The 25,047-nt window shown below is 37.5% G+C and overlaps 3 protein-coding genes and 1 pseudogene across 3 annotated transcripts; 3 read left to right on the plus strand and 1 right to left on the minus strand.

Moving 5' to 3' along the window:
• SCAB1 (plectin-like protein) lies at window positions 1-12,503 on the plus strand. The gene is made up of 13 exons (XM_059574518.2): window positions 1-254; window positions 991-1,290; window positions 1,779-1,907; window positions 3,035-3,127; window positions 4,123-4,263; window positions 4,606-4,674; window positions 5,856-5,939; window positions 8,144-8,324; window positions 9,999-10,115; window positions 10,424-10,482; window positions 10,712-10,846; window positions 11,696-11,845; window positions 12,152-12,503. The coding sequence occupies exons 2-13, from the start codon at window positions 1,009-1,011 to the stop codon at window positions 12,194-12,196; spliced, it is 1,485 nt and encodes a 494-aa protein (XP_059430501.2). The 5' UTR covers window positions 1-254; window positions 991-1,008; the 3' UTR covers window positions 12,197-12,503.
• Window positions 12,504-13,833: 1,330 nt separating this feature from the next.
• Window positions 13,834-17,382, plus strand: LOC132164150 (Ribosomal protein S5/Elongation factor G/III/V family protein). Its single transcript, XM_059574582.2, has one exon. The coding sequence runs from the start codon at window positions 14,110-14,112 to the stop codon at window positions 17,215-17,217; it is 3,108 nt and encodes a 1,035-aa protein (XP_059430565.2). The 5' UTR covers window positions 13,834-14,109; the 3' UTR covers window positions 17,218-17,382.
• A 2,222-nt stretch (window positions 17,383-19,604) lies between these two features.
• LOC132163892 (protein VACUOLELESS GAMETOPHYTES-like) lies at window positions 19,605-21,059 on the plus strand. Its single transcript, XM_059574269.2, has 2 exons — window positions 19,605-19,679; window positions 19,788-21,059. The coding sequence occupies exon 2, from the start codon at window positions 19,805-19,807 to the stop codon at window positions 20,675-20,677; it is 873 nt and encodes a 290-aa protein (XP_059430252.2). The 5' UTR covers window positions 19,605-19,679; window positions 19,788-19,804; the 3' UTR covers window positions 20,678-21,059.
• Window positions 21,060-22,618: 1,559 nt separating this feature from the next.
• Window positions 22,619-23,506, minus strand: LOC132164541 (fasciclin-like arabinogalactan protein 12 pseudogene; annotated as a pseudogene).
• Window positions 23,507-25,047: the final 1,541 nt, after the last annotated feature.

Consider the following 25,047-nt stretch of genomic DNA (forward strand, 5'->3'; position numbering starts at 1 on the left):
TAAATAAACCGCGACATTAAAAGCCGGTTCTTCTCTCTCATCACCTGGCTTTTCAAAAAGCAACACCACCCATCCGGACTTTCTTTGCATATTCTCGTCACACAAGGACTCTCTATACTCTCTCTATCTCCTCCTTTCTCTCCCATTGACGCTGAGTTTATTGGATAATCGGGTCGGAGGGTCTGCCTTGGATCGATCCAAGAATCTCCAACCCTGAAATTGCTACTATTCACACTATTTTTTTTTCATGATCTGTAAGTTCAAGTCTCACTTTTTGTCCCCATTGTTAACTTTTTTCTGCGTCTTTAAAAGGGATTCGAAGCATTAGGGTTTCGTTTTGGTTGTCTTAGCTCCTGGTTTGACTTCAAAGCTTTTGTGGGTTGTTGCATTTGATCTTGTTATTCTTTGCTTTACTGTGTATCTAGTCTAGTTTATTCTGGCTGTGCATATTGAGTGTCTTTTATATGATTGTTTGAGCTAGTAATGATCAGTGTGAGTGATTTGGTTTGTTGTATTTTGAAAGAAAAAAAATGCTTTGTTTTGAATTCAGGGGTGAAATTAAGAAAAGAAATTGAATTTGCGTTTTCTGGGTTCTGTTTGTTTGGGTATTTTTTTTTGCTGTAAGCCGCTGTTTGGTTGCGGAGAGAACAAAGGGAAAATTAAAAGTTTTTAAAATTTTGGACCCTACTCTCTTGCTGATTAGAATTTGGCGAAATGATTTAACTTTTCAACTAAGCTGTGTATGTGAAGGTTTTCCCTTTTGGAAGCTCATAAATTATGAAATTGTTTAGAGTAAATGCAATTGATTGCTTTCATTTCGCTGGTATTTTGGACTGACCAATCAGAAAATTTTGGAAATTAATTACGTAATTGAAGTTATGTGGGTTGGCAGGCCCTGACTGTTTGAGCTAGAGCTCAGTTGCAAGTCTTTTTACGTATTGTTTGTGGTTAATTCTTTCGTCTTGAGCTTTGCTTTTTGGTGATTAACAGAATAGTTGGTCTGGAATAATGACAAGAGTGACCCGTGATTTTGGTGATACCATGCAAAAGGAGGCCGTCCCAGCAGTATCTGCTGATGTGATATTTAATTCTAGTCGTTTTCCAAATTACAAAATTGGAGCTAACAATCAGATTGTGGAGGTGAAGGATGACCCAAAAGTACTATCAATGAAGGAAGTTGTTGCCCGTGAGACTGCGCAACTGTTGGAACAGCAGAAACGCCTCTCAGTTCGTGACCTCGCTAGTAAATTTGAGAGGGGTTTGGCTGCTGCTGCTAAGTTGTCTGAAGAGGTTGAGTTTTATTTATAATTTTTATGCTCTCTATGTTAGTAAATTAAGTTTGGATCGTGAGTGATTGTTTGGTACTTATTAAATTTTTGTAGAATTCCATTTCATTCATTTAATTCTCATTATGTATGAATTTTTCTGAGCTTTTGGTCGCTGAGAACAAAGGGAAAATGGTAGTTTGAACACTTTGTATCTGTTCTAATAAACTCAGTTTAGATATGCTAATTAGTGGTACTAAGCTGAGTTGAAAGAAGAGTATTTTCAATAATTAAATTATTGAAGAATATAAGGTCAAACAGATTAAATTATTTGTATTTCATATATTGTAGAGGGTGTAAATAATTTGGAACACTGTTGGTCTGTTATACGTGTGAATGCTTCTTTCTTATGTTGTTTTTGTGTCCAACTTGGAAGAATAAGAAGTAATGATTTCCAAGAAGAGTGGATGATACTGGTATCCAAATTATAAGCTAGTCATTTGTGGACTTCAGGCTCGGCTCAGGGAGGCAGCTTCATTGGAAAAACACGTTCTTTTGAAGAAGCTTAGAGATGCACTGGAGTCCTTAAAAGGGCGTGTGGCAGGTAGAAACAAGGATGACGTAGAGGAAGCTATTTCTATGGTTAGTTTTCTATATCATGCCCTTTTTATTGGATTTGTTCCTTTGAGCATTCTTATGCCACATATCAAACATTTTACTTGGTTACTTGACAAGAAAACCCAATGGGCTGGGGAACAAATTACCTACAACAGAAAAAGGTCCAAGATGGTTACTCATGTTTACATGGACTGAGGAACGTATGAAGCTTAAAAAAAAGAAAATACATAAAGAAAGAGTAAGCGTAATTTGGTATGTGTAGTGTATGTGTAATGTATAAATTCAATTTATAATTTACATTTTGGTTAGCTTGTATAGCTATTAAATCGGAATTATCCATGGTTTGACCTAAGAAACATTCCTTGTACTCAGTCAATCAAGTGGTGTTACTGGAAATTACTAGCATAGCCAATTGCATTTTGATTTTCCTCATATAAATATTGCCCTTTTGTTCTGAAATATTAAGTTGAGTGGCCTCAAACCCTATAGTTCTTTCTTTTGTTTTGCCCTTTTATAGCAACTTGAAGATTATGAATTAAATCCTTAAAGAGCTTGAACTATGAAGTTTCAGAATGAAAAAAGAGGCTAAACTCATGGGATTGTCGAATAAGACATCACATTGATTCTATATCTAGATTTAAACTTAACCTACCTTAACTGTGTCTGTTTTTAAACAACACTAACCATGTTATTCTGTTTTGTCTGGTAACATTGTGGTTAACTCTCAAAGTTTCACTCATCAAGGTTTATATAAAAAAGAGAGAGTTGAAAAGGAACACCTTTAACAAAGAAGCATTTAATTGAAGATAAAAAATCAATCAACACTCAAACTCTCTTTTTCTATACTTGCCTTTACAGGGCCCATTTGCCATTGGTGTGAGTTTTGCGTAACCATTTTGCTATAATCAGGGTTGCATAATCACCAACAACGAATAGCATGTTAGCATTTTACAACTGTATTGGGAAAATGCTGTTGAGATTAAAGTGCTTCTGAAACTGTTGGGCTACATAAATGCATAATCACTTTTGGGCCTTGGCTTGTTAAAATAACCATCAAGGATACTGTGAAAATTGTTTTCGAAGAACCATTTGGCTGGTGGAAATAACCATTAAGCAAATAATTGCTGCTAAATTATTGTCACTTCCTGCAGGTGGAAGCTTTAGCAGTTCAGCTGACTCAAAGGGAAGGGGAGTTAATACAAGAAAAGGCGGAGGTCAAGAAGCTAGCAAATTTTCTTAAGCAGGTGAGATGAACTTTTTCAGCAGAAGTTGGATTTTATGAGGAATAGTGCAACAAGTAGAATAAAAAAAAAAGGGGAATAGTGGGTTTTATCTGATGGACAACAAAGGGTGCTGAATGCTGGCAAAATGATATGAATGAAAGAAATGGAGTGGATCTATCACTTTGATATCAACACCTCCAATATCAAATTTTTGGGTTCAACAATTCCTTAAATGTCATAGAAATATGTTCTCTATTTCTTTATACTAGATCTCCCCAAAATTGCTCCACCCAATTCTGTACTGAAAAAATTACGAAACACTAGCAAATGAAGAATGTGGAGTCCGTGGACCATCTTCTTCTTCATTGTGAGGTTACATGTGCTATTTGGAATGTTTTCTTTAATTAATTTGGGTTGTCTTGGGTTATGCTTGGACGAGTAGTCGATTTGTTTGTTTGTTGGTGGATTGTCGGCAACACTTGGAGTGTTGTTGTGTGGAAGATGGTGTATTTATGCCTTTTGTGGTGTCTATGGAGGGAACTGAATAATAGGTGTTTTGAGGACAATGAGAGGATTTTGGAGGAGATTAAGCCTTTATTTTTCAATACTTAGTATCTTTAGACATTTGCTTATATATCATGATTTTGTTGTTCTTTTTGCTCCTATTAGCTAGGTGGCTTCTCTTGTATGCTTTCTATGTAAATGGGGGCGCTTTATTCTTTTAATAATATCTTGATTAATTATCCTAAAATGAAAAGAAAGAGAACTTGTTCTCACTATAGTTCCAAACACTTGCTATTGTGACACACTCTCTCTCCTCCCACCCTTCTAGATTATTTTGATTCTTAAACTTTTCATTACTCTTAAAAAATACTCCTGCTTTCCTTCTCTAGACATTCCAAGATATTTTTCCCATTGGCAAAAGTCGAGCATAAATTTTGTTCACTTTCCTACCATGCGTGTGTAAGGAATTTTTCTTTTTTTGCCCCCTATTGAGTGTTTAGATGCAATTGTAGGCTTCAGAAGATGCTAAAAGACTGGTTGATGAGGAAAGAGCTTTTGCTCGTGCTGAAATTGAGAATGCCAGAGCAGCAGTTCAAAGAGTGGAAGAGGCCCTTCAAGAAGAAGATCGAATGTCTCGGGGTTCTGGAAAGCAGGTATGTTTTTTCATGTTGTTTCAAGAGCGTTTGACTTTCACAGCCTTAATGTAGCATTTGAGGCTTGTTTAGTTGAAAATGTTTTAATGCATCGAGTTTTATGTAGCATGTTGGCATGCTTATCCTTTATTGCATAATCTATTTCTTTACCTCTTTATATTTGGATCTGGATTGGTAATTTTATTGATTTGAGAGTTGATATGGGAAGATAGTTTCATCTTGGTTTATGTTCTCTTTGGTGGTGTCTAGTGTTTGGAACATGTCAACATAATAAGAGCATCATTTGATATAACATACCTTATTTGTTGTTTTAAACAAATATATTTTATTTGGGACTTTTAGGATTTGGAAGAATTGATGAAGGAGGTTCAAGAGGCTAGACGAATTATAATGCTACACCAGCCTAGCAAGGTATATACTAAATCTATGGTCTTCTTTTCCTTATAAATTATCCCCCCCTCCCCCCCTTCCCTCTATGTGTGCTTGTGTATGTGATGGCATTATTTGGCCTCATCTATTTATAAAATTTGTCTTTTATTTGGTGAAATTTTCATTTTCTATGTGGGTTCCTAGGTGTTTTTTGCCCCGTAAATCTGTCCATCTTTACCATGTTATTGTTGTAATTCATCATTGTATGTTATAAGTGTTTCACATGTTTTTTGCTTTGTGTAGCTGTCAATTCATCCAAATATGTTTTAGCTGTTTCATGCGCTGTCTGCTTATGTATAAATAAGTAAATATACAGTTTAGCAATGGACTTAATGATCTGTGGACGGTTCCTGTCACAGATCAAGTTTCTGTAGGTTGAAATGACTTTCAAGGTTGGATGGTAATTCTGAGGACAATAGCTGTGAGCTTAATATTTTGAATTTTAGCTATGAGGATGTCTTCGTTTCTTTTTACTATCAAAGAAGTTCCCAAAACTGAAAATTACTCTAAAGAAGGCAGCTTGACCTTTCTTCTTTGGCTGCATCACCAACGTGAAGAAGAGAAATCGAGGAAATTGGGTGTGTTAGCCTTGGATGAGAGAGCCTATGACCTATTAATAGATGCTGGACTTCAAATTTTTGGGGTGCATTGCTTGGAAATGGTAAAGCTGGCTGCTAGTTGAGATGATCACTAGCATGGAGTTTTTTCATCTAGACTTTCTTTTCTGTATTTGTATTTTTGTTTCTAGTGTTTCCAGATATTCAAAGAATTTTGTACCCAAAGGATGGCTCATCCTCCTTTCTATTAGTAAATTTCGTTGTTTTTCTATTTAAAGTAAAAAACATAGAGGCTTTTCAAATCTAGCAATTCGATTTTTCACTGGACCAATATAGTGAAATTTGTCAAGTTGCAAAAGTCATTCTTATGCATAAAGTTGTTATGAATTATTATGTGTATCCATTATAATGTAAACACTCCTGAGTTTGTTTAATTTTGTCGTGCTGTTGAAATGGATGGTTACATTCTTTAACCATATGATGAATTAGATTTATTATTATTATTTTTTCTGTTATTTTCATATATACATTCTCCTGTTTTGATTTAAAATATATCCACCAGATGTTCTTATGTTAATAATGAATGAATAAAACATTAATTTGTAGGTTATGGACATGGAACTTGAGCTTCGAGCATTGAGAGCTCAACTTATGGAGAAGTCTAAGCATTCTCTTCGGCTTCAGAAAGAGGTTTGTTTATTATTTTTCACTATGTTTGCAGGTTTTGGTTTTAACGTTTATGAGCTTGTCAAGTATTTTTGGCCCAATGTATGTTTCTATATGCTTAGTTTATTGGTGGCACATTTTTTTTCCTGCATTATCTGAAGGCGAATTATTCAAACATGGCGTTACCTTTGCTGTTATTCTCCATCAATTTCTTATTGTTTGAAGTTATCTACTTGTCACATATGTATCCTCTTACTATTCTTTCTTGTTTTGGATTACTCTATTATTTAGCATATCTATCCCATAGGCGTTTTTGAATGAAGTGGTTTTAGAGACTTTTGAATTCTGTAAGGGAGCCAAGTGCATGCATCTTTCGACATAACATTTTTTTTTTAATAACATGGAATCTCACCAAGGCTGCCCTTTGAACCCACCCCTAGAGAGTAAACCCTGGATACATGATCCCACTTACCAGAACCGTGTATCAGGTAATCCAGTGGAACTTCTAGTGCGGAATCAAGCCCAGCCTTTGACCACTAGGTTGCTCCTTGACGGGTTATAACGTTTTTCTAGTTTGACGATATAGCAGCCCTTGGATGATTTGGGTTCTGTACTTAAGATCTTGAAGCAATCCACATATATATGATTTTGGGCAGAGAGTTGCAATTATTGTTAATATGAATAATCATTTATCCTAACGGAAGATTGTGGACCTAGGTCCTGTTTTGCATGCTTCTGATAATCATTTTAATGCTCTTGCTGTCATTTATCAGTAATTAATGGTCATCTCTATGCTTTAGTTGGAGTATTCTTTCATCAAAATGTCATGGCTCTAATGACGTTGGGGTATCCTTTGTATACCTCATGGATGCTTGTGTAGGGTACCAGAAATGGTGAATTTGTGGTTCTATTAATTATCTGATCTGACCCAACATGCCATTTTTCTTCTCCTATTCTCTCTATCTCTCCCCCTGAGAACTATATACAAGAAAGTGGTATGACCATAATCTAACTTGGATCTTATATTATGTTAGAGGCTCTTAATCCTGTTTTTTTAAACTAGGGTGAGTCACATACTTGTTCGGGGCTCACCAATCTCTAGTATTAAATATCCCCCCCTTGTAAAAGAAACGGGGAGTCCGTGGACGATCTTCTGCTTCATTGTGAGGTTGCTTGTGCCATTTGGAATGTTTTCTTCAGTTGATTTGGGTTGTCTTTGGTTATGTCTAGAAGAGTAGTTGATTTGTATGCTTGTTGGTGGACTGCTAGCAACACTCTTGAGTGCTATTGTGTGGAAGATGGTGCCTTCGTGCCTTTTGTGGTGTTTATGGAGGAAAAAGAAGGATTAAAGGTTTGAGGACCATAAGAGGACTTTAGAGGATATTAAGTCTTTATTTTTCAACATTGTACCTTTGGACAACTGCTTTTGTTTTTCCTTTGGTGATTAGTTATTATGATTTTCCTACTTATCAAAAAAAAAAAGTTATTATGATTTTCTTGTTCTTTTTGCCCATACTAGTTAGGTGGCTACTCTTGTATACTTCTTGTATACTTGATTGCGTCTTACACTTTTAATGATATTTTGATTACTTATAAAAAAAAATTAAATATCCCCCCATGGTTTCTACCTTCGTCTTTACTCCCTTTTGCTTTGATCCTGTTGAAATATTTCAGCTGCCAATATTATGTACAAAAGAACTATCCCTGGAATGTGAGAAGCTAATTGACTTTATTCATTTTCAACATTGTAAAAATTTTGGTCAGGGTACTTATCAAAAAAAAATTTTGGTCAGGGTAGTATTGCATTTGTACCTAACACTTTCTTTCATCCACGTTACTTTTTTTTTTTTTTTTTTTTTTGTCATGTCATGATTGATGTGGTTGTGTTTCTTCATGATTCCATTTCTCTACTTTTCCTATTTCTTATAGCCTTTTCAACGAGGGCAAGCATGCAGGTATTGTCCCCAGGAAAAACTAGCTCGGTGATTCAATAGTTGTGACACAAGTGACAATTATTTAAATGTGTGATGTGTCACTGGGTTTCACATAGCAATAGTTGGTAAAACATTATTGTTCTGTAGGAGTTTCTTGGTTTATTCTTTTGTTATTGATCTTTTATCTCTGCTGTGTGTGTATGTGGCTCTGCTGGTGTAACATAAATAAAACTTTCTCGTGTGTGCATCTTTTTTTATTAATTTGTTAAAGTTTCCCCCGCATACCTTTTCCAGCTGGCAAAGAGCAAGAGGGTCGCCGAAAACAATTCTCAGTTATTTGAATTAGATGGGCATGAAGCTTTAGGTTCATACTTGCGGATTCAACCTTCCTCTGATAATGCTCCAGAACTTTCTAAATGTTTAATTCAGTGGTATCGTGTATCATCAGAAGGTGGCAAAAAGGAACTTATATCAGGTATATGTGGTAATATATTTGCTGCTTTACATTATAGACTTTTGTGCTGTATTTATCAGAATAAATTACCATAGTGATGGCCCTGTTGTGCTATTCTATAAAAGCAATTCAACTTTATGCAGAGATTTATGCTTCTTTGTTGCAGTCTTTTTCCTTATTTCAGCAGAAGTCCATGGCTCAATTCTTGACTTGTTATTCAGATTGTAAGATTGGAAGTAGGGAATCCAGGATGTAAGGCATACTCATAAATTATGCATTCTCATCAACTTATCAAAAAATTATGCATTCTCATCTGTGCTTAAGTTACAGTCATGGAAGGTCTTGGGGGCTCGTACTCCCTAAAAAACATAAATATGTACTCTAGAATATTTATGTGGATATTTATGTTTTTAGGGAGTACGAGCCCAAGACCTTCCATGACTGTATTCCAATCTTTAACCAAAATTAGAAACCAAAATTTATTATATAAAGTTTATTATTAGAAACCAAAATTTATTTTTAAAATGCCATCCTGCACTCCCAAACAGGCCTATTCCCGTGAGCCTAGCTATTGCCTTGTAGAGGTAAAATAAAGGAATCTTTGTTGACATGGTTTTCTTCATGTGCCCGGTAGACAATGATTGCAATAATGAGGACTTGAATATTTTACAGTGCTGCTAGATGAGGGGAGAGACCAAATAGTGTGTGGGGTTGTGAAAATTCACTTGTTGACCTTTAATACAACTGGATGCATGGCCATAGTTGAGGACCGAGATGACAGGTTGAAAGACCCCTAGTTAAGGGTTTGTTATGTATTTTAATGTTGTTCCACACTTGCTAATCTGTAGATGTAGCGGAATTTTTTTCGTACAAATTCTACCAACTATTGTGACCCATTGACAGTGTTCTGAATGCTTAGATTCCATAGCTTCAATTTCCTTCTTTTATTTTTGTTTATTTTGCAGTGAATGTGTCAATAAGAAATGATATAATTAGTTTAGTATATTCAAATCTTCTCGAATAGCTAATCTTGTACCACAGAATGTAAGTGGCAGTTCAAAGTTTGATAAAGCAAATTTTGGGTTTGTAGAATAAACTTCTTTAGCAAATCCTCTCATACTTTGCTTGACCATACCCAGTCTTCCCTTGGTCATTGTCTATTCTATATATATGCTTCATCTCACCTTGGGCTGATTACCCGCATATTCACTATTGCTTAGTAGGTGATGTTGTGCACAAATCCTGGGGAGATGGAGTTCATAAAGTTACTAGGGATAGTCAAGAAAAGGAGTTCTTTACAGGCAAATTTTATTATTTGTGAATATATTTATTTTGCCGCCACTTTATTTTAGAGACGGTTAGCTTGGTGTGCTGGTAGGTTTTTTTTTTTTTTTTTTTTTTTTTTTTTTAATAATATCTACTTGTTTAATTATTTATTATTGTTTGCGGCTGACCAGTCATATTCTTATATCTACTTGTGTGTATTTGTGGTTGGTTCTCTCTCATTTAACATCATAATTTCGTCTTTTTGTACCCAAATTAGCTGTTGGTATTATAACTCAAATTTGTTAATGGTGGAAATCATGTTGAGTTTATGTTCTAAGGTATCAAGCTGCACACAGAGAGCTGCAAAATTTGGTAGTTTCTTTTGTCCCCCTTTTGTCCCTATTTCTGATGCAACTTTCCATATCTCAGGAGCCACAAAGTCAGTTTATGCTCCTGAGCCTTTTGACGTTGGGAGAATCTTGCAAGCTGACATTGTTTCAGAAGGACAGCAAATCACATTGACAACCGCTGGTCCCATAGATCCAGGTCTGGTTTTGATCCTTGCTCTCAATGGTTATTCCTTTGAGTGTTTTTTTCATTGATAAATTACATGCACCTGGTGGATTTTGAACTCACTACTTCTCCAAAGTTGTTTCTTACGAAGGGAGGACTTGCCATTTGAGTGGCATTGTTTATTTGAGTTTGAAATATCAATTTGTATGGTTTCCTTTTCTCTTAATTTATTTCAAAAGTAGGTAATAAAATGTTTTTGTGGTTCTCATACATGCAAATTATTTGTGTGCTTATACTGTTAGAATGAACTGAAAAAGGGCTGATGTTTTCTTCTTGAGCAGCTGCTGGTTTGGGAAGCTATGTGGAAGCACTTGTGCGGAAACATGATGTTGAATTCAAGGTGTGTTTCCTACTGTTCTTTTATTTATTTATTTTTTGTATGTGACTAAATGTATGCCAGCATTTGACAACATTTCAGTATTTGTTATAACCTTAAAGTTTTCTTACATTAGGGCTGTGCATCATTTTTCTGATAATCTTGATACTTCAGATTATGGGAAATAGCTGTATATTTTTATCACCAGTCGGTAGATATACTCTCTTTTGATGTTTGTTTTTTCACTTCACAGGTAGTTATCACCCAGATGAATGGTGTAAATTATGCATCAGAATCCATTCATGTGCTTCATGTGGGAAAGATGAGGATAAAACTTTGTAAAGGAAAGACAACACTTGCTAAAGAATACTATTCCACTTTAATGCAGGTAATTGCAAAGTAATTTTTTTTTTCCCTGTTAAAAAAAGGGCCCTAGAGTGGTTTTGCATTTACCTCCTACCCTTATTCTTTACATGCTCTTCTGCACCTGCAATAAACAAATTAGTTAGATATTGACAAACTTCTTAAAGATCCAGGCCTACAACCTACCCTAACAGAATCCAACATCTAACCTGACTGATCTCTAGAACAATTTAAGCTCCATTCCCGAATTTGCAGTGAGCCACTTTTGACAATCTTCAAACGAATGACCAGCAATATGGTTAGTTGATAGAACACTGTCGAAGAACGGAGTGGCGGGCTTGCATTTTTTTGGTTCCCGACCACTAAGTGGAATTTTCTCTTGCCTTTTTATTCAAAAGTATAATTTCATTTCATTATATAATGGGTCTAATTATCTTAAGTTCTTTACTTTCATATGATACTCAATTTACTGAAATCTTTTGGTGATTGTGATGTGGTTTTGGTCGACCACGATTTATTCTAGCCTTTAAACAAGAAAAAAAAATGAATTGTAAAAAGACTGGCGAAAAATACGCGTTAGTAATGAGGGATGGGTCAGCAGTTATTGAACACAACCCTAAATCAATGAGATCTTCTAACATATTCGAGGGCTCAACGTGACTAAGAAGGGAAGGCGCGCTACAACTAACATGACAGGCAGCTGAAAAACGCTAGCTTAGTGCACACAATGGTTTCTCTGATATGGCCTCGTTTCTTCATGCTCCGCCCAACCTTCTTATCTAAAACCTTAATTTGCTTGGATTTTTTGTGTTTAACAAGCCAAAGTCACTTGTCATATCAGTTATTTCTGACACTGTTTTATCATATGCTTTAGCTATGTGGAGTTAGAGGAGGTGGGAATGCTGCAGCTCAGGCATTGTTTTGGCAAGCAAAGAAAGGACATTCCTTTGTAATAGCCTTTGAATCGGAGAGGGAGAGGAATGCAGCTATCATGCTGGCCAGGAGGTTTGCTTTTGATTGCAATGTATGTGTTTCTCAAAGTTCTTTCAACTTATGGCTTATATTAAAATTTCTAGTTATCACTTATAGATAAAGTTTTCCTCCAAGAAATTCCTCAATTTCAGTCTATTAAATTGATATCTGTTCAAAATGCGTGTGAAAATCACATGCTATATTAAAATACATGTGAGAATTAAAAACGCACGGTAACAAACAGATGTCAGTTTAACAAACTCGGTCAGGACAGTTTGAAAGAAAACTTTAAATCCCTAGTCTTTTTTGTTTTCCCCTGTTGCTTTTTGTTACTGATTGCAAACGCTTAAAATCCCAGATCATGCTAGCTGGGCCAGATGACAGAGCTCCTTTGGGAACCTAAAGGATTTCCATGGATCCCACTTTCTCTAAATGTAATTATTTGAGTTCTCCCACGTATCATGTATAAGTTTGTAATAGTAGAGATGGCATTGTATAATTGATATGGGCTTCCATGATTTTTCTTTTTTTTCTTTTGAGTTTTTTCCCCCCAACACCAAGGCATTTTTTTTTATTTGCCTTTTTGTCCGAGTGTTAAAAAGTTTCCCACTTGCATTTGAAGGAATTATTGCAGCTCATTGTAAATCTGTAATACATTACTTGAGGTTTTGATTGATTGATATATTTGACGACTGGTGCTGATTGATTGATACTTGCTATTGGAGTTCAATGTGCTACATTTCTCTGTGAAGATTGATGCAACAATTTGCATTAGCATCACAATCTATTTATATTACCTGTATGTGGAGAGTACATTCTTCCCCGCCACAATTTGAGAGCATTTTACTAGAATTTGACGGTTACATTTTGTGAAGCGGCTGAAGAAGATAAAGATGAGGGAGGGTTACGCAAGGCGTAAAATTTTGGGAATAGAAAAAATTAGGTAATTAATTTACTGTAGCAGTATGACGTGGAGTGAGGGTTAATGTGTAATCTTAGCTGGTGTCTTAAAATGATGTGAAGAATCCTAGCTGTCATCTTGGAAGTCAGAAATTAATAAGAACACTTGTCGCGTTTTTATTGGGTATGCCATGAAAAAGTAACAGATTTTGTTAAGTTACTTAACAAAAATTGATTTTAGGGAGTAAACTGTTATTTTGGCCTACCCTAAGGATCTATAAATTATTTTTTATATTACATGAAGTGATTTGTAATTTAGGCCAATTACATAGGCTTATAAATTATTTTTTATACTACATAGAGTGATTTGTAATTTAAGCCAGTCACATAGACTAATTTTGCATTTATTCCTTTTATTAATGCTTAAATATTATTAAATAGTATTTTTGAACTCAATTACTGAATATTATTAGACTGAGTGCGCTCTTCACTTGGGAAATTGTAGAAGTTTCTTATGAGGTGATTTTTAAAAACACAATTCGATCAAAATTCAATAATAAGATTCGAAAAGCCATGTCATTTAAAAAAAAAAAAAACAAAAAACACTTGTAAATAGGGGTGTTTGAACGGGACGGTTATAACCATCAACTGCTTATAACCACTAACCGCTTTAGAATGCGGTTATAAAAAACCGCTAACCGCCTACCCATATATATATATATATATATATATATATATATATATATAACATCCAAAACGACGTCGTTTTGACAGTGTATGACTGTATGTATGTGAAATATAACGGGATATGTGATGTTTTAGGCCAAATTTTATTCAAAAACATTGCATGCCCCAAAAAATATGTTCTTTTTCATCTTTTTGGGAATGCTTAGGCTAAATAAGCTCAAAAAATAGGCATAATGATGGCTTAAAACACTTAAAAAGCTTAGAAGTCCATATAAAAAGCGATTATAAAATCATCTTATTGGTTTGAATAATTACTAATCGCCTGTTATAAAATAATGACTAATCGCCTAAGCGGGTTATTAAAAATTGATAACCGCTTGTGAAGACCAACTGGTAAAGACTTACATAAAATGGACAAGTTTGGATTTCCTAGACATAAACCCACGAGGTTTATACTTTATCGCACGAAAGACTTTCACTGTGTCGCCGCCAACAAGGTTTTTGGTGGATCCCAGCTTGGAAGCGTATTTACAGCCAGGGCAGCACAATCAGAGCTTCTGCTTGCTTCCTCCGCCATTGTCAGCCTCCCAAACATTAACGTAAGAATCCTCGGTGCCTCCTGTGACTATTTTGCCGCAAGAGCGTGGGAAATTCAAGGTTTACTTGATTTCCCATTCCCTTGGAAATTCATCTCTCTGTGTGAATTTATTTCTTTATTTGTTTGAAATTATGGTTGATTCTGATTCTGATTCCGATCCCGAGACCCGGAAAATCCGAAACATATGCATACTAGCACACGTTGATCACGGCAAGACCACGCTTGCCGACCACTTGATCGCCGCCTCGGGTGGCGGCGTGCTCCACCCGAAGCTGGCGGGGCGCCTTCGTTTCATGGACTATTTGGACGAGGAACAAAGGCGTGCCATCACGATGAAGAGCTCCTCCATTGCTCTTCACTACAAGGACCACTCCGTTAACCTCATAGACTCCCCTGGCCACATGGACTTCTGTAGTGAAGTCTCCACCGCCGCTAGGTTAAGTGACGGTGCGTTGATATTGGTTGACGCCGTGGAGGGCGTCCATATCCAGACTCATGCCGTTTTGAGGCAATGCTGGATAGAGAAGCTGTCACCCTGTTTGGTGCTCAATAAGATTGATAGGTTGATTTGTGAGTTGAGGTTGAGTCCAATGGAGGCATATACCCGGTTGTTGAGGATTGTTCATGAGGTTAATGGGATTGTGAGCGGGTATAAATCGGAGAAGTATTTGTCCGATGTTGATTCAGTGCTTGCGGGGCCGGTGGGGGAGATGGGTGATGATGAGAGCTTTGAGTTTGTGGAGGATGATGAAGAGGATACATTTCAGCCCCAAAAGGGGAATGTAGCTTTTGTGTGTGCATTAGATGGGTGGGGTTTTGGAATTCATGAATTTGCTGAGTTCTATGCTTCGAAGCTTGGGGCGAGTACTGCTGCACTGCAGAAGGCTTTGTGGGGTCCTCGGTATTTTAATTCAAAGACAAAGATGATTGTGGGGAAGAAGGGAATTGGTGGAGGCAATAAGGCTCGACCCATGTTTGTTCAGTTTGTTCTTGAGCCACTTTGGCAGGTTTACCAAGTGGCTTTGGATGCTGACGGGGATAAAGGGATGCTTGAGAAAGTAATTAAGTCATTTAATTTGTCTATTCCAGCTCGTGAGCTTCAGAACAAGGACCAGAAAGTTGTGCTTCAAGCTGTTATGAGCCGGTGGCTTCCTCTGTCAGATGCGATATTGTCAATGGTGGTTAAGTGTATGCCGGACCCTATCGCAGCACAATCATTTCGTGTATCACGTTTGCTGCCGAAGAGAGAGGTCCCAGATAATTTGGTTGATTCTAATTTGCTTGCAGAGGCAGAGCTGGTTAGAAAATCTGTTGAGGCTTGTGATTCGAGGCTTGAAGCTCCTTGTGTTGCTTTTGTTTCCAAGATGTTTGCTGTGCCGGTCAAAATGCTTCCGCAAAGGGGTTTACGAGGAGAGGTTATAAACAGTCCAACTGAAGAAACTGGAGAAGGTGAGTCGGATGAGTGTTTCCTTGCATTTGCTAGGATCTTCAGCGGGGTTCTTTATTCAAGGCAGAGGGTTTTTGTGCTCTCAGCTTTATATGATCCACTAAGAAGGGACTCAATGCAGAAGCATGTGCAGGAGGCTGAGTTGCAATCCTTGTATCTAATGATGGGCCAAGGCTTAAAACCGGTTGCTTCTGCAAAGGCAGGGAATGTTGTGGCAATTCAAGGCCTTGGTCACCACATATTGAAGAGTGCAACTCTGTCATCAACAAGGAACTGTTGGCCTTTCTCAAGTATGATATTCCAGGTTGCCCCAACTCTTAGAGTTGCTATTGAGCCATCTGATCCAGCAGACATGGGTGCTCTTTTGAGAGGTTTAAAGCTTCTGAATCGGGCAGACCCATTTGTGGAGGTCACTGTTTCTGCAAGGGGTGAACATGTCCTGGCTGCTGCAGGAGAAGTTCATCTAGAAAGGTGTGTAAAGGATTTAAAGGATAGGTTTGCGAAAGTAAGGTTGGAAGTCTCTTCTCCTCTCGTGTCCTATAAAGAGACCATTGAGGGAGACGTTTCCCATATGCTGGAGAATTTAAAATCAATTAGTGCGGGTTCAGATTATGTTGAGAAGGCAACACCAAATGGAAGGTGCGTAGTCCGGGTGCAAGTCCTGAAGCTTCCGCCTACTCTAACAAAGGTGCTTGATGAAAGTTCTGATTTACTTGGAGATATTATTGGAGCTAAGTCTGGGCAAACCAGTAAAAGTTTGGAAACCCGGAGATCAACCATCGTGGAAGATGAGAATCCAATTGTAGCACTTAAGAAACGCATAATGGATGCTGTGGAGAAAGATATTTTGTCAATGACTGAGATTGACAAGGAACGGGCTGACAAATGTAGAGTAAAGTGGCTAAAGCTTCTTAAGAGGATTTGGGCACTCGGGCCTAGGCATATTGGTCCTAATATCCTCTTTATACCGGATTTCAAAAGAAAGGGCACCGACTCCTCTGTTCCTATACATGGTTCTCCTTTTGTGTCGGAGAAATTGGGCTTTGTGGATGAGCCTATTGATGGTGACACAGCTGCTGAGACATCTTCCGAAGTAACTCAAGCGTTATCCGTGGAAGCAGAGCGACTTGAGAGTAGTGTTGTATCAGGGTTTCAACTTGCTACAGCATCTGGACCCTTATGCGATGAATCTATGTGGGGTTTGGCATTCATTATTGAGGCTTACATTTCTCCATTTATTGGGCAGGCTGATGAGTCTGAAACTTCCCACCAACAACTTGAGCAGTATGGCATCTTCACAGGACAGGTTATTACAACTGTCAAAGATGCTTGTAGGGTGGCTGTGCTTCAGAAGAAGCCGAGACTTGTTGAGGCCATGTACTTTTGTGAGTTGAACACCGCTCCTGAATATTTGGGTCCCATGTATGCGGTGCTTGGTCGAAGGCGGGCCCGAGTGAGCAAGGAAGTAATGCAGGAAGGTTCCCCATTGTTCACTGTGCATGCTTATGTGCCACTTTCTGAAAGCTTTGGTTTCGCCGATGAGCTTAGAAGATGGACTTCTGGAGCTGCTAGTGTTCTTCTTGTGCTTAGCCATTGGGAAGCACTTCCTCAGGATCCTTTCTTTGTACCCAAAACAGAGGAGGAAATTGAAGAGTTCGGAGATGGGTCTAGTGTGCCTCCAAATATAGCCAGGAAGCTCATTGATGCTGTAAGACGACGGAAAGGCCTTCCTGTGGAGGAAAAAGTAGTCCAGCATGCAACAAAGCAGAGGACTTTGGCTCGTAAAGTGTAGAGGTTGTTGATTTTGTTGTATCATTAGCTCATATGAAAACTGTAAGGCAATACATCTCATCATTGAAACAAGTTTAACTCTCTTTTGTCATTAGCTATTAAGAGATATCTACAGGTCACTATTGATTTCGTGAAAAAAATTCAAACTCAATGATTGAAAGTACTAGTTTGACCTATTCATTTTCTGTTTTTGTCAAATGCAACTCATTTCATGACATATACTCGTTTCCTAGAATGATTGTGTGGAGTCCTGCATGATTTTTTTATTTAATTTAATTTTTTATTTAGTTTTTCTTATGATGCATGGGACTTTGCTTTATGAGTAGTTGTTTCCTTGTATTTTTGCTCTACCATGGCTAGCAAAATTGGGGATATAATTTGACCCATCTCATGGGAAAATATGATGCCTGATTGCTGTATGCGAAATTCAATCTGACATTAAATTGTTTGAGGTTACTTATTTGGTTCTCAAAGCTGGTCTCAACAAACACGACTTACAATTTTGTGTCCTATCAAGAATTTTTTTTTATTTTTTTGTTGGAAGTTGTAGGAGACTTGTGTGAATTTTTATAACTTAGAACATTAGCAATAGACTCCCTAAATCCCATTCTCTTCCCTAATTGTAGGGAAAACTCCTAAAAAGACCCCTGCAATAGACTCCCTTCGTGTTCCCTAGACTAAGGGAAACTCCCTTATTATATTTAAAAAAATGCTCTATCTTTCTTCTTTCATCTCTCTTTCTCATAATATTTATTTAAAGAATATTTAAATGGTATAGGGAAAGGATAAGAGAAGATATTGTGAGTTTATTTGAATAGAGAAGCAAAGAGTAGCTTGGTTCTCTAAATTTAAGAAAAATCTAAGGAAGCTGCTGCTAGTGCCCTTAGATATACTGGTAAGATCACATAAGTGTGTGCACACTGGAGCAGGATCCTCTGCAATTGTTAGGATATTCTATCCATGCAATTCTGTGAATCATGACTGCTTGTATGTAATGGAAGACCAAGATTTGGTCACATCACCAATCGATATGAAAACTCCAATGTTTAGAAAAAGTAAGGAAAGACACTAATGAGTGCTGACAACATTTCTGCTTTTCTATCTTCACAATCTACAACAAACAACAGAAGAACCCCATTGTCAGCCTCAATTCTCGCAACCATCTCACGCGGTCAGTCACGGTTGGCTTGCTGTAAAATATGTTGATTATACTGTTGGAGGTAAATTTTTTTTTCCTCTATTCATACTGTTGGAGTTAATCAGTTGTTCTTCTATGTACATATGCATCTGCTTGGGAAGCCAAGTGTAAAATAATTGGGTAATGTAACTAATGTTCATTTTAACATTATGTACATGCTTTTGCACCTATAGTTTTCGAGAGTTATGCTGTGTTGCAGCTCATGCCTTATTGATGCTTGTGCTTGTGTCCAAAAGTTAAATTACCACCCTCTAAGATCTCAATATTACTGTAAGAACACATGGCATGTATTGCTCCGAATGCTTTCATATTCTGTTTAGTGTATTGGTTTTATTACATTCCTTGATCATTTAGTCTGATATGTTATAGAGGTTCTGAGGATAAATGGGTTTGCTTTTTTGATGTCGTCGGGAATTGAAAAATTTGAGCCTTTGTTGTTTATTTCTGATTTTAAAAGCCCTAAGATTCTTGGTACATAATTTATTATGCTATCTCTTTCTCTCTCTCTCTCTCTCTTCCTGATGGGTTATGGATAAAGAAGTTGCTTCTGCAATAATCTGTGTAAAAGTGTTCTATTTTTACTAGGTTTTTATTGGTTAATTCAAGCTAAAATTCATTTGAAGTCTTGGTTCACTTTGGTCTTGTGGTTGTTTGATTGAGATTGATGGTGGGTATTGAAAGTTTTAGATCTTTACCACCGGAAGTTTGTTGATAACTGAGAACAGGGTTTCTGAGCTGGTTCAAGATGATATATGTATTTGGAAATTATGTAATCTTCCGTTCATAGGAAATGGCTCTAAAGTCAATTTCGTGTGTGCGTTTAATTTGTGTAAAAATGTGTACTTTGGTAGGTTTTTTTTTTTTTTTTTTTTTTTTTTTTTTTTTTTTAACATTTTTTTTTTAAAACTATATTTATTTGTGCTTTTTTTTTTTTAGATTAATTTAATGCAATTTTTAAACTAAATATATTTATAAATTGTAATATGAAAATACAACTTGACATTTACACCTTGAGCAATACGTCAAGACCTACCACTACCTGCTGGCGGACAATTACCGTCGTCATTGGTCTTTGTCCGCGGCCACATTATTCAACACACAATGGTCCAACCACTCTGAAAAAGGAGCCGAATTGCTCCGCAAGAGAAATGAAAACAGAAATAAAAATATTAATTTTAGGCTTTCCCTTCTCTCACTTTCTGTCTTTGACGTTTCCATTGGGTCCGCTCGATCAACGGATCTCCCGCCGTTACATTCAGTTTCAGGTGAGCCTTCTAAATATTTCTAAAAACTCATGGGTTTAGCTCGATCTGTGCTTGTTTGCTATCTTTTCCTAAGCTTCTTTGTTTATTTATTTATTTATTTTTTTCAAGACTAAAGCTTGAGGGAGATGGAGGTCCTCCAACATTTTAGCCACAAGGAGCATCCCTTGATCTTTGTAGAAGACTTAGAAAATGAAGTTGTTTGCTCTGGTTGCAAAGAATCAGTATGGGGCGGTGCCTACAAATGCTCTGAATGCAACTTCTTCCTTCACAAGTCATGCGCCGAGTTACCCCCTGAGATACAACACTCTCTGCATCCAAACCACACCCTTGTCCTCCAACTGCCATCACAGCTTAAACTTTGTGAAGCCTGCTATGGGAGTTGCGAAAATAGATTCTTCTACCATTGCAATACTTGCGATTTCGAAGGCCTTCATGTCGAATGTGCTTCCGGTTGGCGAACGAAACCCGACAATTGTCACCAACATGAATTCGTTCCCATCTTTCAACAGATCCACTTCACTTGCGAAGCCTGTGGTGAGGATTGCAACAGCTTTGCCCAGGTATGTCGCATTTGTCAACTCTTGGTTCACACTGAATGTACTGAGATGCCACGTAGCATAAGAATTATAGCTGATCGTCACTTGCTCACTCTCATTTATTCACTTGGTAAAGTGATGAAGGAGCACGACGATCATGTATTCTGTAATCTCTGCTACAAAAAGCTCAAACTGAAGTATGGGGGTTATTATTGTCGTGAGTGCGATTTCGTAACCCACTTGGAATGCGCACGCCAAAATTGGATTGGACCAAGTGATACCATAGACTCAAGCAGAGATCTTATTGAGGATATCAACTTAGAAGAGGATGAAGAACCTGAGGTGGTCAAACATTTGGATCATAAACATTACTTAATCATCAGCCGCAATGAAAGGGAGATTTATGATCATAAGCGTTGTGAAGGATGTATGCAATCAATTACCGCCCCATTTTATAGTTGAGAGCAATGCAACTACTTTCTTCATAGCACGTGTGCTAGATTACCCTTAAAGATACGACACCCAAAACACCGACATCTGCTTACCCTCTCCGCAAGGGGAAATCTCATCGATGGCATCGTAAATTGTAATGCTTGCGGTTGTTATAGCCATGGCTTCGCTTATAAATGTCACGATTGTGACTACAGCCTCGACATCCGATGTTGTTTGATTCCGAAAACCTTTAAACATGAAGGTCACCAACACTCCCTCTTCCATGCTATAAGTTCTGTTGAAAAGTGCAGTGCTTGTGACAGATCAAAGAACAACAATGGTGTATTTGTATGCACTAAATGCAATTTTGCATTGGGTTTTGAATGTGCAACACTTCCACTCAAAGCTAAGTATGAATATGATCCACATCCCCTCTCACTAATATACACTGTCGAAAATAATTCAGGAGAATTTTATTGTCTAATTTGCGAAGAAGAAAGAAATCCAAACCATTGGTTTTATTACTGTGTAAAATGCAACTTTGCTACTCATCCTCAATGTGTGGTTGGAAGGCATCCCTACATTAAGTATGGAAGAAATTTTACTCGGAAAAATCACCAACACCCTCTCAATTTTGTCCGAAGGACTAAGGAGTCCCATCCATGTAACGCTTGCAGTGAAACTTTTGATGAAGATGCAGCCGTAAACTGTACACAATGCAAATCCATTATCCATTTGTGGGATAAATGTTTGTATAAATTATTTTAAAATAAAATAACTTCTTAGCACCGAATAGAAAAATATATTTTTGTAGTTAATTGTACTAGCTAGCACATTTGTGTTCGCACTAGAGAGAGCTCCTCATAATTGTATACATTTATTTCATCATATATATACTTTGATTGGATTAGACTTTTGTTTCTCTTTCTCTTTTATTCTTTTATATGTTAAAGTTTGGTTAAGTCACTAGAGGAGTAATATAGATATGGATGTCACTAGGGCCATAATTAAGTCGAGCTGAGCTTTAAGATTTCAAGACTTGCTCATTTTTTAGGATGCTTATTCGAGCTAAGCTATTAAATGTGTGTTCAAGCTCAACCCATTGGAAGCTCAAGTGAGCTCAAGCTCATTGAGAATGTCATTTGAACCGAGCCAAATACTTGATAAGCTTGACCCAACTTGAGCTCGAGCTAGACTATAAAATTTTATCACATATCCCCAATTGAAATCCACAAATAGCCAAAATTGGACCATACCATTACATCTTCATGTTTCCTAATCCATTTCCCTTTTTATCTCTTCTGCAAATTCCCCTGTATTGATTTTTTTTTCTTCTTCCAAAAGCTAGAAAGGATGGAAGATGAGATGGGGGTTGGGTAATACAATGCCCAGGTGCGAGGTCGACTCAAATTGAGGCAATCAGCCACAGAGCCATGGTTACGCACCTTCACCCTCTCCACTACATTTTCTCAAGTGATCGCCCACCACCATGTCATAGTCTAGCCATCCCCAAATGAAAAGAGGCCAAGGATGGCTAAACAGAGAAGCTAACCTGTCATAGTTTGTAATTTGTTGGGATCAAATGTCATTTTTTGAACTTCGAAGGCTAAAATGCAAAAGTGATCATACTTCGCAAAGAGAAGGGTTAAATGTATATTTTCCATATAAGAAGAAAAGAATGCTTAACCCAAGTGACACAACTTAGAGATTTTATATATATAGAAAAAAAAAATTACAAATTATATAGAATCAGAAAACCAGAAAGGGAAAAAGAGATGAAAAAGTACAACATAAAATTCCCCTAGACTAACATGGACAAACATAGCAAAAAAAAAAAAAACAAATGGTACAAGAAAAGAAGGCAATTATTTTGAAAGCACTTGGTGCTGATCACGACCGTTGAACACAACTCAGAAAATCTTGCAGCCCCTCGACAATGGGACCCCACCAGAGCAAATAAACTAATCAAGTTCATTTCATCACAAGGAACGCAACCACGACAACTCCAATGGACTCCAACATTCCATGCATGCTGAGACTTACTGCGGCAGCCTTGTCCATGGTGGTAGCAGCACCAGACGGACTCACCGGAGCATCCTCCTTTGTCGTCTTAGGCTTCGACGCCGTTGGTGTGGGGGCTGCTGCAGCCGCTACTTTTTTAGGCTTAGGCTTAGGATTGAAAATGTCCAGCGGAAGAAGCACTTTGCTCACCTGATAAATAACAAGTTGGTCATCTGAATACACTGTACCACCCAATGTGGTGTTCACAAGGCCAGTCGAGATGTTCACTTGGTTTCCAGCGGTGGTAATGTTTAGAGGAAACGCGCCGGCGCTGACATCTCCAGCTTCAGTCGGCACTGGATTGCTCAAGGTTTGGAAGTTTGAGAGAGCAACAACGGTGTTCAAGATATGAAATTGTATTAATTGAGTCTTTTGCAGGTCAGATAGAGAGTTTATAGTTCCCGGTTTAAGGTTCGAAAATGCGGAATCAATAGGAGCAAAGATAGTAAACCCATTACTTGAACTGTTGAGCTGCCCATAAAGTTGCTTAGCCACACCTGTGCTCTTTAAGAGGCGAATAAAGACCGAGTACCCATGAGCCTTTTCGAGGATTTTGGGGACGTCGGTGGGACCTTTCTGCACAGGGACCAGGGCAGGCTGGGCTGGTGCTTGGGCTGACTGGACTGGGGGAATGGCAGGCTGAGCTGGGGGATTGGCGGGCTGAACCGGAGGATTGGCAGGCTGGGCCGGGGCGTTGGCGGGCTGGACTGGAGCTGCAGCCGGCTGGGCTGAAGTTGTGATGCAATGGATGAGAAACACAAGAAGAATTGAGAGGGAGGAGATAGCCTGTTTGGTCATATTTGAAGTGTTGCTTAATTTGTTTGCTTGGGAAATGGAGAATTGGAAGTGAGTGTTTGATATGAGGAGATCGAGGGGGTTTTATTGAGGGCGGGAGAGAGTGTAGTTAGGTGAAAGGGTAGAATAATTGAAATATAGTTACAAATGCTTAGTTGTTTGCAGCTTATCTGTCTTGGGAAGGTAGAGGGATGAAGGGATAGAATGAGAGGTTTCGCTGTTTTAGCTGCTACTTCGCTTGGCAAGGTAGGAAAAAGAGAGTGGATCTCAATTTGATGTACGTGCGGGCGAAAAAGAGATGAATATGATTGCTTTGCTTCATTGAGACAGACTGAAGAAATAGAAAGGGATTTATAACATGGGGAATGCAAGCCTAGCATAATGGAACAAGAAGTACTTAAACCTTTTTTGTTTGTTGTTTTTTCCTAAAATAGAAAATTTAAGCAGATACCAATAGAGTCTAGAGGGGCATTTCTATATTAGCAGCTCACTATACCGAGTAATTCTAGAAGGTCTATTTATGTCCTACTAAGAATGATGTAGCTATTAAAATCACAATTTAATCAAAATTCAATAATGATTAATCACAAGCCCAATTGTGATTTTAATAAACACGTTATTCTTAGTAGGACACAAGTAGAACATAAGTAGGCCTCCTAAAATTACTCCACTATACCAGTTCCGTTCATGAAATTAAATTTGTCTTATTAATGAAACTATGTTTGGCTTATCAATGTTTTAAGATTTGTTTTATAAATTTTTTAATTTATTTATTTTTCTCTTTTAAGAGTTAATTAGGAGACAGTAACCTACAAGCTATATGAATATGTTAAGCTTTTATTTTCGGTTCATTTCAATTAGACAAAGACCTCAGTTGGTTCATTTCACCAACATAGAAACACTGCATCAACTAGGTAGAACCCCTCTCTCTCTCTCTCTCTCTCTCTACACAAAGTAACACAGAGGTTTCTAGCGTTTCTCAAACACCGGAAATCAGTGTGTAATTAAATTCCAAGAAAAATTTCTTAGTGTTTATTTTTCGGTGTATTCGAAGGGCTGAGTTTTGTGTATCGGGATTTGGTTTTTGTCGACTTAAAATAAAGGAAAAAAAAGAAGCAAAATTGGTCCCTATGATTTACTTGATTTACAATTAACTCTCTGTGGTATCAAAATGAACTCAGATATTTTTTAGGTATGTCAAAAAAAAGAAAAAAAAAGACAACAATTTACTCTTTACAGTTAAATTTCGTCAACTCAGATTGCATTAGTTTGATACTGATACAGTCTAAGTATAACAAACATAGGTAGTAAACTTAGACATTGTTTAACAATGGTTTTAAAAAAAAAAATGGAGTTAATTAACATATTCGTATGAAAGGCCATGAAATAGAATTGTCACACAGATCAAGTTGAAACTAGGGAGCGACTCTCAGTATGTTTACAAGTAGATACTCGGCCTCAAAGGTTAGCTCAATCGGCTGGCGACCACGTTTTATGAAGCGAAGGTTACTAGTTCAAATTTCTCCTCCTCCTCTTATATGGAC

The sequence above is a fragment of the Corylus avellana genome, chromosome 8 (genome assembly GCF_965113065.1).
Source record: "Corylus avellana chromosome 8, dhCorAvel1.hap1.2, whole genome shotgun sequence".
Lineage (NCBI taxonomy): Eukaryota > Viridiplantae > Streptophyta > Magnoliopsida > Fagales > Betulaceae > Corylus > Corylus avellana.

Coding starts and splice junctions, on each gene's coding strand:
- LOC132163892 (XM_059574269.2), top strand. CDS start 19,805: ATGGAGGTCCTCCAACATTTTAGCCACAAGGAGCATCCCTTGATCTTT.
- SCAB1 (XM_059574518.2), top strand. CDS start 1,009: ATGACAAGAGTGACCCGTGATTTTGGTGATACCATGCAAAAGGAGGCC. Junction 8,325..9,998: donor CAAAAAGGAACTTATATCAG/GTATATGTGGTA, acceptor TCCATATCTCAG/GAGCCACAAAGTCAGTTTAT. Junction 10,116..10,423: donor CGCTGGTCCCATAGATCCAG/GTCTGGTTTTGA, acceptor CTTCTTGAGCAG/CTGCTGGTTTGGGAAGCTAT.
- LOC132164150 (XM_059574582.2), top strand. CDS start 14,110: ATGGTTGATTCTGATTCTGATTCCGATCCCGAGACCCGGAAAATCCGA.